Below are 12,064 nucleotides of genomic sequence, written 5' to 3' on the forward strand. Positions count from 1 at the left end.
AGGAGAGAAGGGGAGAGTGAAGGAGAGAAGGGGAGAGTGAAGATGGAGAGAAGGAGAGAGTGAAGACGGAGAGAAGGGGAGAGTGAAGGAGAGAAGGAGAGAGTGAAGGAGAGAATGGGAGAGTGAAGGAGAGAAGGAGAGAGTGAAGACGGAGAGAAGGAGAGAGAGAAGACGGAGAGAAGGAGAGTGAAGACGGAGAGAAGAGGAGAGTGAAGGTGAGAAGGGGAGAGTGAAGGAGAGAAGGGGAGAGTGAAGGAGAGAAGGAGAGAGTGAAGATGGAGAGAAGGAGAGAGTGAAGACGGAGAGAAGGGGAGAATGAAGGAGAGAAGGGGAGAGTGAAGGAGAGAAGGAGAGAAGAGAGAGTGAAGACGGAGAGAAGGAGAGAGTGAAGGAGAGAGAGAAGACGGAGAGAAGGAGAGAGTGAAGACGGAGAGAAAGGGAGAGAGAAGGAGAGAAGGGGAGAGTGAAGGAGAGAAGGGGAGCGTGAAGATGGAGAGAAGGAGAGAGTGAAGACGGAGAGAAGGAGAGTGAAGACGGAGAGAAGAGGAGAGTGAAGGTGAGAAGGGGAGAGTGAAGGAGAGAAGGGGAGAGTGAAGGAGAGAAGGAGAGAGTGAAGATGGAGAGAAGGAGAGAGTGAAGACGGAGAGAAGGGGAGAGAGAAGGAGAGAAGGGGAGAGTGAAGAAGAGTAGATGAGAGTGAAGATGGAGAGAAGGAGAGAGTGAAGACGGAGAGAAGGGGAGAGAGAAGGAGAGAAGGGGAGAGTGAAGGAGAGAAGGGGAGAGTGAAGATGGAGAGAAGGAGAGAGTGAAGACGGAGAGAAGGGGAGAGTGAAGGAGAGAAGGAGAGAGTGAAGACGGAGAGAAGGGGAGAGAGGAGAGAAGGGGAGAGTGAAGGAGAGAAGGGGAGAGTGAAGGAGAGAAGGAGTGAAGACGGAGAGAAGGAGAGAGTGAAGACAGAGAGAAGGGGAGAGTGAAGGAGAGAAGGAGAGAGTGAAGGAGAGAAGTCAAGAGTGAAGGAGAGAGGGGGAGAGTGAAGGAGAGAAGGAGAGAGTGAAGGAGAATGGGAGAGTGAAGGAGAGAAGGAGAGAGTGAAGACGGAGAGAAGGAGAGAGAGAAGACGGAGAGAAGGGGAGAGTGAAGGAGAGAAGGGGAGAGTGAAGGAGAGAAGGGGAGAGTGAAGGAGAGAGGGGGAGAGTGAAGGAGAGAAGGAGAGAGTGAAGGAGAGAAGGAGAGAGTGAAGGAGAGAAGGAGAGAGTGAAGACGGAGAGAAGGAGAGAGAGAAGACGGAGAGAAGGGGAGAGAGAATGGGAGAGTGAAGGAGAGAATGGGAGAGTGAGGGAGAAAAGGAGAGAGTGAAGACGGAGAGAAGGAGAGAGAGAGAAGACAGAGAGAAGGAGAGAGAGAGAGGACGGAGAGAAGGGGAGAGTGAAGGAGAGAAGGGGAGAGTGAAGGAGAGAAAGGGAGAGTGAAAGAGAGAGGGGGAGAGTGAAGGAGAAAAGGAGAGAGTGAAGGAGAGACGGAGAGAGTGAAGAAGAGAAGAGGAGAGTGAAGATGGAGAGAAGGAGAGAGTGAAGACGGAGAGAAGGGGAGAGTGAAGGAGAAAAGGGGAGAGTGAAGGAGAGAAGGGGAGAGTGAAGGAGAGAGGGGGAGAGTGAAGGAGAGAAGGAGAGAGTGAAGGAGAGAAGGAGAGTGAAGGAGAGAAGGAGAGAGTGAAGACGGAGAGAAGGAGAGAGAGAAGACAGAAAGAAGGGGAGAGAGAAGGAGAGAAGGGGAGAGTGAAGAAGAGAAGAGGAGAGTGAAGATGGAGAGAAGGAGAGAGTGAAGACGGAGAGAAGGGGAGAGTGAAGGAGAGAAGGGGAGAGTGAAGGAGAGAAGGGGAGAGAGAAGACGGAGAGAAGGAGAGAGTGAAGACGGAGAGAAGGAGGGAGTGAAGCCGGAGAGAAGGGGAGAGAGAAGGAGAGAAGGGGAGAGTGAAGAAGAGAAGAGGAGAGTGAAGATGGAGAGAAGGAGAGAGTGAAGACGGAGAGAAGGGGAGAGAGAAGGAGAGAAGGGGAGAGTGAAGGAGAGAAGGGGAGAGTGAAGATGGAGAGAAGGAGAGAGTGAAGACGGAGAGAAGGGGAGAGTGAAGGAGAGAAGGAGAGAGTGAAGACGGAGAGAAGGGGAGAGAGGAGAGAAGGGGAGAGTTTTGGAAGGAGAGAAGGATAGTGAAGGAGAGAGGAGAGAGTGAAGACGGAGAGAAGGGGGAGAGAGAAGGAGAGAAGGGGAGAGAGGAGGGAAGGAGAGAGTGAAGGAGAGAAGGGGAGAGAGAAGGAGAGAAGGGGAGAGAGAAGGAGAGAAGGAGAGAGTGAAGGAGAGAAGGAGAGAGTGAAGACGGAGAGAAGGAGAGAGTGAAGGAGAGAAGGAGAGAGTGAAGACGGAGAGAAAGGGAGAGAGAAGGAGAGAAGGGGAGAGTGAAGGAGAGAAGGGGAGAGAGAAGATGGAGAGAAGGAGAGAGTGAAGACGGAGAGGAGAGTGAAGACGGAGAGAAGAGGAGAGTGAAGGTGAGAAGGGGAGAGTGAAGGAGAGAAGGGGAGAGTGAAGGAGAGAAGGAGAGAGTGAAGATGGAGAGAAGGGGAGAGTGAAGACAGAGAGAAGGGGAGAGAGAAGGAGAGAAGGGGAGAGTGAAGAAGAGAAGATGAGAGTGAAGGAGAGAAGGAGAGAGTGAAGGAGAGAAGGAGAGAGTGAAGGAGAGAAGGAGAGAGTGAAGGAGAGAAGGAGAGAGTGAAGGAGAGAAGGGGAGAGTGAAGACGGAGAGAAGGGGAGAGAGAAGGAGAGAAGGGGAGAGTGAAGAAGAGAAGATGAGAGTGAAGGAGAGAAGGAGAGAGTGAAGGAGAGAAGGAGAGAGTGAAGGAGAGAAGGAGAGAGTGAAGGAGAGAAGGAGAGAGTGAAGGAGAGAAGGAGAGAGTGAAGGAGAGAAGGGGAGAGTGAAGACGGAGAGAAGGGGAGAGAGAAGGAGAGAAGGGGAGAGTGAAGGAGAGAAGGGGAGAGTGAAGAAGAGAAGATGAGAGTGAAGGAGAGAAGGAGAGAGTGAAGAAGAGAAGATGAGAGTGAAGGAGAGAAGGGAGAGAGTGAAGGAGAGAAGGAGAGAGTGAAGGAGAGAAGGAGAGAGTGAAGGAGAGAAGGAGAGAGTGAAGGAGAGAAGGAGAGAGTGAAGGAGAGAAGGGGAGAGTGAAGACGGAGAGAAGGGGAGAGAGAAGGAGAGAAGGGGAGAGTGAAGGAGAGAGGGGGAGAGTGAAGGAGAGAAGGAGAGAGTGAAGGAGAGAAGGAGAGAGTGAAGGAGAGAAGGAGAGAGTGAAGACGGAGAGAAGGAGAGAGAGAAGACGGAGAGAAGGGGAGAGAGAATGGGAGAGTGAAGGAGAGAATGGGAGAGTGAGGGAGAAAAGGAGAGAGTGAAGACAGAGAGAAGGAGAGAGAGAAGACAGAGAGAAGGAGAGAGAGAAGACGGAGAGAAGGGGAGAGTGAAGGAGAGAAGGGGAGAGTGAAGGAGAGAAAGGGAGAGTGAAAGAGAGAGGGGGAGAGTGAAGGAGAAAAGGAGAGAGTGAAGGAGAGAAGGAGAGAGTGAAGAAGAGAAGAGGAGAGTGAAGATGGAGAGAAGGAGAGAGTGAAGACGGAGAGAAGGGGAGGTGAAGGAGAAAGGGGAGAGTGAAGGAGAGAAGGGGAGAGTGAAGGAGAGAGGGGGAGAGTGAAGGAGAGAAGGAGAGAGTGAAGGAGAGAAGGAGAGTGAAGGAGAGAAGGAGAGAGTGAAGACGGAGAGAAGGAGAGAGAGAAGACGGAAAGAAGGGGAGAGAGAAGGAGAGAAGGGGAGAGTGAAGAAGAGAAGAGGAGAGTGAAGATGGAGAGAAGGAGAGAGTGAAGACGGAGAGAAGGGGAGAGTGAAGGAGAGAAGGGGAGAGTGAAGGAGAGAAGGGGAGAGAGAAGACGGAGAGAAGGAGAGAGTGAAGACGGAGAGAAGGAGAGAGTGAAGCCGGAGAGAAGGGGAGAGAGAAGGAGAGAAGGGGAGAGTGAAGAAGAGAAGAGGAGAGTGAAGATGGAGAGAAGGAGAGAGTGAAGACGGAGAGAAGGGGAGAGAGAAGGAGAGAAGGGGAGAGTGAAGGAGAGAAGGGGAGAGTGAAGATGGAGAGAAGGAGAGAGTGAAGACGGAGAGAAGGGGAGAGTGAAGGAGAGAAGGAGAGAGTGAAGACGGAGAGAAGGGGAGAGAGGAGAGAAGGGGAGAGTGAAGGAGAGAAGGATAGTGAAGGAGAGAAGGAGAGAGTGAAGACGGAGAGAAGGGGAGAGAGAAGGAGAGAAGGGGAGAGAGGAGGGAAGGAGAGAGTGAAGGAGAGAAGGGGAGAGAGAAGGAGAGAAGGGAGAGAGAAGGAGAGAAGGAGAGAGTGAAGGAGAGAAGGAGAGAGTGAAGACGGAGAGAAGGAGAGAGTGAAGGAGAGAAGGAGAGAGTGAAGACGGAGAGAAAGGGAGAGAGAAGGAGAGAAGGGGAGAGTGAAGGAGAGAAGGGGAGAGTGAAGATGGAGAGAAGGAGAGAGTGAAGACGGAGAGGAGAGAGAAGACGGAGAGAAGAGGAGAGTGAAGGTGAGAAGGGGAGAGTGAAGGAGAGAAGGGGAGAGTGAAGGAGAGAAGGAGAGAGTGAAGATGGAGAGAAGGAGAGAGTGAAGACAGAGAGAAGGGGAGAGAGAAGGAGAGAAGGGGAGAGTGAAGAAGAGAAGATGAGAGTGAAGATGGAGAGAAGGAGAGAGTGAAGACGGAGAGAAGGGGAGAGAGAAGGAGAGAAAGTGAAGGAGAGAAGGGGAGAGTGAAGATGGAGAGAAGGAGAGAGTGAAGACGGAGAGAAGGGGAGAGTGAAGGAGAGAAGGAGAGAGTGAAGACGGAGAGAAGGGGAGCGAGGAGAGAAGGGGAGAGTGAAGGAGAGAAGGGGAGAGTGAAGGAGAGAAGGAGTGAAGACGGAGAGAAGGAGAGAGTGAAGACGGAGAGAAGGGGAGAGTGAAGGAGAGAAGGAGAGAGTGAAGGAGAGAAGGGGAGAGTGAAGGAGAGAGGGGGAGAGTGAAGGAGAGAAAGAGAGAGTGAAGGAGAGAATGGGAGAGTGAAGGAGAGAAGGAGAGAGTGAAGACGGAGAGAAGGAGAGAGAGAAGACGGAGAGAAGGGGAGAGTGAAGGAGAGAAGGGGAGAGTGAAGGAGAGAAGGAGAGAGTGAAGACGGAGAGAAGGAGAGAGAGAAGACGGAGAGAAGGGGAGAGAGAATGGGAGAGTGAAGAAGAGAATGGGAGAGTGAGGGAGAAAAGGAGAGAGTGAAGACGGAGAGAAGGAGAGAGAGACGACAGAGAGAAGGAGAGAGAGAAGACGGAGAGAAGGGGAGAGTGAAGGAGAGAAGGGGAGAGTGAAGGAGAGAAAGGGAGAGTGAAAGAGAGAGGGGGAGAGTGAAGGAGAAAAGGAGAGAGTGAAGGAGAGAAGGAGAGAGTGAAGAAGAGAAGAGGAGAGTGAAGATGGAGAGAAGGAGAGAGTGACGGAGAGAAGGGGAGAGTGAAGGAGAAAAGGGGAGAGTGAAGGAGAGAAGGGGAGAGTGAAGGAGAGAGGGGGAGAGTGAAGGAGAGAAGGAGAGTGAAGGAGAGAAGGAGAGAGTGAAGACGGAGAGAGAGAAGACGGAAAGAAGGGGAGGGTGAAGGAGAGAAGGGGAGAGTGAAGGAGAGAAGGAGACAGTGAAGGAGAGAAGGAGAGAGTGAAGATGGAGAGAAGGAGGGAGTGAAGACGGAGAGAAGGGGAGAGTGAAGGAGAGAAGGGGAGAGTGAAGGAGAGAAGGGGAGAGAGAAGACGGAGAGAAGGAGAAAGTGAAGACGGAGAGAAGGGGAGAGAGAAGGAGAGAAGGGGAGAGTGAAGAAGAGAAGAGGAGAGTGAAGATGGAGAGAAGGGGAGAGAGAAGGAGAGAAGGGGAGAGTGAAGGAGAGAAGGGGAGAGTGAAGGAGAGAAGGGGAGAGAGAGAGAGTGAAGACGGAGAGAAGGGGAGAGTGAAGGAGAGAAGGAGAGAAGGGGAGAGTGAAGGAGAGAGGGGGAGAGTGAAGGAGAGAAGGAGAGAGTGAAGGAGAGAATGGGAGAGTGAAGGAGAGAAGGAGAGAGTGAAGACGGAGAGAAGGAGAGAGAGAAGACGGAGAGAAGGAGAGAGAGAAGACGGAGAGAAGGAGAGAGAGAAGACGGAAAGAAGGGGAGAGAGAAGGAGAGAAGGGGAGAGTGAAGAAGAGAAGAGGAGAGTGAAGATGGAGAGAAGGAGAGAGTGAAGACGGAGAGAAGGGGAGAGTGAAGGAGAGAAGGGGAGAGTGAAGGAGAGAAGGGGAGAGAGAAGACGGAGAGAAGGAGAGAGTGAAGACGGAGAGAAGGAGAGAGTGAAGACGGAGAGAAGGGGAGAGAGAAGGAGAGAAGGGGAGAGTGAAGAAGAGAAGAGGAGAGTGAAGATGGAGAGAAGGAGAGAGTGAAGACGGAGAGAAGGGGAGAGAGGAGAGAAGGGGAGAGTGAAGGAGAGAAGGGGAGAGTGAAGATGGAGAGAAGGAGAGAGTGAAGACGGAGAGAAGGGGAGAGTGAAGGAGAGAAGGAGAGAGTGAAGAGGAGAGAAGGGGGAGAGAGAAGGAGAGAAGTGGAGAGAGGAGGGAAGGAGAGAGTGAAGGAGAGAAGGGGAGAGAGAAGGAGAGAAGGGGAGAGAGAAGGAGAGAAGGAGAGAGTGAAGGAGAGAAGGAGAGAGTGAAGACGGAGAGAAGGAGAGAGTGAAGGAGAGAAGGAGAGCGAGAAGACGGAGAGAAGGAGAGAGTGAAGACGGAGAGAAGGGAGAGAGAAGGAGAGAAGGGGAGAGTGAAGGAGAGAAGGGGAGAGTGAAGATGGAGAGAAGGAGAGAGTGAAGACGGAGAGGAGAGTGAAGACGGAGAGAAGAGGAGAGTGAAGGTGAGAAGGGGAGAGTGAAGGAGAGAAGGGGAGAGTGAAGGAGAGAAGGAGAGAGTGAAGATGGAGAGAAGGAGAGAGTGAAGACAGAGAGAAGGGGAGAGAGAAGGAGAGAAGGGGAGAGTGAAGAAGAGAAGATGAGAGTGAAGATGGAGAGAAGGAGAGAGTGAAGACGGAAAGAAGGGGAGGGAGAAGGAGAGAAGGGGAGAGTGAAGGAGAGAAGGGGAGAGTGAAGATGGAGAGAAGGAGAGAGTGAAGACGGAGAGAAGGGGAGAGTGAAGGAGAGAAGGAGAGAGTGAAGACGGAGAGAAGGGGAGAGAGGAGAGAAGGGGAGAGTGAAGGAGAGAAGGGGAGAGTGAAGGAGAGAAGGAGTGAAGACGGAGAGAAGGAGAGAGTGAAGACGGAGAGAAGGGGAGAGTGAAGGAGAGAAGGAGAGAGTGAAGGAGAGAAGGGGAGAGTGAAGGAGAGAGGGGGTGAGTGAAGGAGAGAAGGAGAGAGTGAAGGAGAGAATGGGAGAGTGAAGGAGAGAAGGAGAGAGTGAAGACGGAGAGAAGGAGAGAGAGAAGACGGAGAGAAGGGGAGAATGAAGGAGAGAAGGGGAGAGTGAAGGAGAGAAGGGGAGAGTGAAGGAGAGAGGGGAGAGTGAAGGAGAGAAGGAGAGAGTGAAGGAGAGAAGGAGAGAGTGAAGACGGAGAGAAGGAGAGAGAGAAGACGGAGAGAAGGGGAGAGAGAATGGGAGAGTGAAGAAGAGAATGGGAGAGTGAGGGAGAAAAGGAGAGAGTGAAGACGGAGAGAAGGAGAGAGAGAAGACAGAGAGAAGGAGAGAGAGAAGACGGAGAGAAGGAGAGAGAGAAGACGGAGAGAAGGAGAGAGAGAAGACGGAGAGAAGGGGAGAGTGAAGGAGAGAAGGGGAGAGTGAAGGAGAGAAGGGGAGAGTGAAGGAGAGAAGGGGAGAGAGAAGACGGAGAGAAGGAGAGAGTGAAGACGGAGAGATGGGGAGAGAGAAGGAGAGAAGGGGAGAGTGAAGAAGAGAAGAGGAGAGTGAAGATAGAGAGAAGGGGAGAGAGAAGGAGAGAAGGGGAGAGTGAAGGAGAGAAGGGGAGAGTGAAGATGGAGAGAAGGAGAGAGTGAAGACGGAGAGAAGGGGAGAGTGAAGGAGAGAAGGAGAGAGTGAAGACGGAGAGAAGGGGAGAGAGGAGAGAAGGGGAGAGTGAAGGAGAGAAGGGGAGAGTGAAGGAGAGAAGGAGTGAAGACGGAGAGAAGGAGAGAGTGAAGACGGAGAGAAGGGGAGAGTGAAGGAGAGAAGGAGAGAAGGGGAGAGTGAAGGAGAGAGGGGGAGAGTGAAGGAGAGAAGGAGAGAGTGAAGGAGAGAATGGGAGAGTGAAGGAGAGAAGGAGAGAGTGAAGATGGAGAGAAGGAGAGAGAGAAGACGGAGAGAAGGAGAGAGAGAAGACGGAGAGAAGGGGAGAGTGAAGGAGAGAAGGGGAGAGTGAAGGAGGGAAGGGGAGAGTGAAGGAGAGAGGGGGAGAGTGAAGGAGAGAAGGAGAGAGTGAAGGAGAGAAGGAGAGAGTGAAGGAGAGAAGGAGAGAGTGAAGGAGAAAAGGAGAGAGTGAAGACGGAGAGAAGGAGAGAGAGAAGACGGAGAGAAGGGGAGAGAGAATGGGAGAGTGAAGGAGAGAATAGGAGAGTGAAGGAGAGAATGGGAGAGTGAAGGAGAGAAGGAAAGAGTGAAGACGGAGAGAAGGAGAGAGATAAGACGGAGAGAAGGAGAGAGATAAGACGGAGAGAAGGAGAGAGAGAAGACGGAGAGAAGGAGAGAGAGAAGACGGAGAGAAGGGGAGAGTGAAGGAGAGAAGGGGAGAGTGAAGGAGAGAAGGGGAGAGTGAAGGAGAGAGGGGGAGAGCGAAGGAGAGAAGGAGAGAGTGAAGGAGAGAAGGAGAGAGTGAAGGAGAGAAGGAGAGAATGAAGACGGAGAGAAGGAGAGAGAGAAGACGGAGAGAAGGGGAGAGTGAAGGAGAGAAGGGGAGAGTGAAGGAGAGAAAGAGACAGTGAAGGAGAGAAGGAGAGAGTGAAGATGGAGAGAAGGAGAGAGTGAAGACGGAGAGAAGGGGAGAGTGAAGGAGAGAAGGGGAGAGTGAAGGAGAGAAGGAGAGAGAGAAGACGGAGAGAAGGAGAGAGAGAAGACGGAGAGAAGGGGAGAGTGAAGGAGAGAAGGGGAGAGTGAAGGAGAGAAGGGGAGAGTGAAGGAGAGAGGGGGAGAGCGAAGGAGAGAAGGAGAGAGTGAAGGAGAGAAGGAGCGAGTGAAGGAGAGAAGGAGAGAATGAAGACGGAGAGAAGGAGAGAGAGAAGACGGAGAGAAGGGGAGAGTGAAGGAGAGAAGGGGAGAGTGAAGGAGAGAAAGAGACAGTGAAGGAGAGAAGGAGAGAGTGAAGATGGAGAGAAGGAGAGAGTGAAGACGGAGAGAAGGGGAGAGTGAAGGAGAGAAGGGGAGAGTGAAGGAGCGAAGGGGAGAGAGAAGACGGAGAGAAGGAGAGAGTGAAGGAGAGAAGGAGAGAGTGAAAGAGAGAAGGAGAGAGTGGAGGCGAGAAGGAGAGAGTGAAGACGGAGCGAAGGGGAGAGTGAAGGAGAGAAGGAGAGAGTGAAGACGGAGAGGAGAGGGAGAAGACGGAGAGAAGGGGAGAGTGGAGACGGAGAGAAGGGGTGAGGTTGGAGGGAGAGAAGACAGATGCAGGAAGGAGATGAAGAACAGAGGACAGAGATGGGGACAGGGAGGGAGAGGGGAGCCAGTGTAGAGGACAGGGAGGGAGAGGGGAGCCAGTGTAGAGGACGGGGAGGGAGAGGGGAGCCAGTGTAGAGGACGGGGAGGGAGAGGGGAGCCAGTGTAGAGGACGGGGAGGGAGAGGGGAGCCAGTGTAGAGGACGGGGAGGGAGAGGGGAGCCAGTGTAGAGGACGGGGAGGGAGAGGGGAGCCAGTGTAGAGGACGGGGAGGGAGAGGGGAGCCAGTGTAGAGGACGGGGAGGGAGAGGGGAGCCAGTGTAGAGGACGGGGAGGGAGAGGGGAGCCAGTGTAGAGGACGGGGAGGGAGAGGGGAGCCAGTGTAGAGGACGGGAAGGGAGAGGGGAGCCAGTGTAGAGGACGGGGAGGGAGAGGGGAGCCAGTGTAGAGGACGGGAAGGGAGAGGGGAGCCAGTGTAGAGGACGGGGAGGGAGAGGGGAGCCAGTGTAGAGGACGGGAAGGGAGAGGGGAGCCAGTGTAGAGGACGGGGAGGGAGAGGGGAGCCAGTGTAGAGGACGGGGAGGGAGAGGGGAGCCAGTGTAGAGGACGGGGAGGGAGAGGGGAGCCAGTGTAGAGGACGGGGAGGGAGAGGGGAGCCAGTCGAGGATGGCAGCACACAGTAGGTGTTTACCTTGTTGTCGCCCTCGTCGCCAGACATGCCATCACTGTCGCTGTCTGTCACCCGCTCCTTGCACTTCAGGTCGATGTCGGCAGTGCTATAGGGTTCATCTGCTGAGCACAGCAGAGAGAAATCATTTACACGGAGCAGAGAGCGCGCCATTCCCCCAACTCCCAAAACCAGCAGCCCCCCGCTCCCCAAAACCAGCAGCCCCCCGCTCCCCAAAACCAGCAGCCCCCCGCTCCCCAAAACCAGCAGCCCCCCGCTCCCCAAAACCAGCAGCCCCCCGCCCCAAAACCAGCAGCCCCCCGCCCCAAAACCAGCAGCCCCCCGCTCCCCAAAACCAGCAGCCCCCCGCTCCCCAAAACCAGCAGCCCCCCGCTCCCCAAAACCAGCAGCCCCCCGCCCCAAAACCAGCAGCCCCTCACTCCCCAAACCCAGCAGTCCCTTGAGGGGCTGAATGGGCCTCCTCCTGTTCCTGTGTAACAGGCTCGAGGGGCTGAATGGGCCTCCTCCTGTTCCTGTGTAACAGACTCGAGGGCTGAATGGGCCTCCTCCTGTTCCTGTGTAACAGTCTCGAGGGGCTGAATGGGCCTCCTCCTGTTCCTGTGTAACAGGCTCGAGGGGCTGAATGGGCCTTCTCCTGTTCCTGTGTAACAGTCTCGAGGGGCTGAATGGGCTCCTCCTGTTCCTGTGTAACAGACTCGAGGGGCTGAATGGGCCTCCTCCTGTTCCTGTGTAACAGGCTCGAGGGGCTGAATGGGCCTCCTCCTGTTCCTGTGTAACAGGCTCGAGGGGCTGAATGGGCCTCCTCCTGTTCCTGTGTAACAGGCTCGAGGGGCTGAATGAGCCTCCTCCTGTTCCTGTGTAACAGGCTCGAGGGGCTGAATCGGCCTCCTGTTCACGCTCCAGTCAGCCAGTGGAGAGTGGGGAGCAGCTGGTGTCGATGGTCAGGTGGAGAACGACGCGATCGACTGCAGACCCCCGCCCCGCCCCAGACTCACCCATCACATCATCGTCCCCTTCCTCCTCACAGATGACCATCCTCTCCTCGTCGCTGGTCATATCCTCGCTGGTGGTGCGCTGGGACCGGAAGGGCCGCGAGTGGGAGGGCCGCAGTGAGGCGCCGGAGGTCACGGCCTCGCCGGCTGGCTGGGAGCTGAAGCCCAGCGTTACCGGGGCGACGTGCTGCGACCTGACCCCGGGGTAAGGCAGTGGGCTCGAGCACATCTAGAATGGGGACAGGGGAAAGGCGGATTATGAGCAGCAACTTGCATTCACATAGCGCCGTTAATGTAGTAAAAAGTCCCATAAACGGAGCGGTGACTGGCGGTCCGGGGGCAGCGTGGAGCGTACCACGGCAGGGTACAGTGCGAGCTGGTGCAGGAGGGCGACGGCAGTGAAGAGTGACGTCATCAAGGTCCAGGTCGGTGATTGGAGCGTGGGCAGGTACAGCAGGAGCGGTGAGGTCGGGGCGAAGGAGCGGCGAGAGATTGTAGAGGGACGTGATCGGGGCCCGGGAGAGGCCAGAGTTCGGGGCCCGGGAGAGGCGAGAGTTCGGGGCCCGGGAGAGGCCAGAGTTCGGGGCCCGGGAGAGGCGAGAGTTCGGGGCCCGGGAGAGGCGTGAGTTCGGGGCCCGGGAGAGGCGAGAGTTCGGGGCCCGGGAGAGGCGAGAGTTCGGGGCCCGGGAGAGGCCAGAGTTCGGGGCCCGGGAGAGGC

The 12,064-nt window shown here is 54.9% G+C and overlaps 1 protein-coding gene across 1 annotated transcript in view; it reads right to left on the reverse strand.

Moving 5' to 3' along the window:
- LOC139245759 (protein capicua homolog) overlaps positions 1-12,064 on the reverse strand; it is an 88,116-nt gene that overhangs the window by 20,020 nt on the left and 56,032 nt on the right. Inside the window, exons 4-5 of the mRNA XM_070871276.1 lie at positions 11,350-11,575; positions 10,358-10,455 (exon numbers count right to left, since the gene is read on the reverse strand). Coding sequence (XP_070727377.1) covers positions 10,358-10,455; positions 11,350-11,575 — 324 coding nt within the window. The remainder of the gene's footprint in view (positions 1-10,357; positions 10,456-11,349; positions 11,576-12,064) is intronic.

Source organism: Pristiophorus japonicus, unplaced genomic scaffold (genome assembly GCF_044704955.1).
Source record: "Pristiophorus japonicus isolate sPriJap1 unplaced genomic scaffold, sPriJap1.hap1 HAP1_SCAFFOLD_234, whole genome shotgun sequence".
NCBI classification, from domain to species: Eukaryota; Metazoa; Chordata; class Chondrichthyes; family Pristiophoridae; genus Pristiophorus; species Pristiophorus japonicus.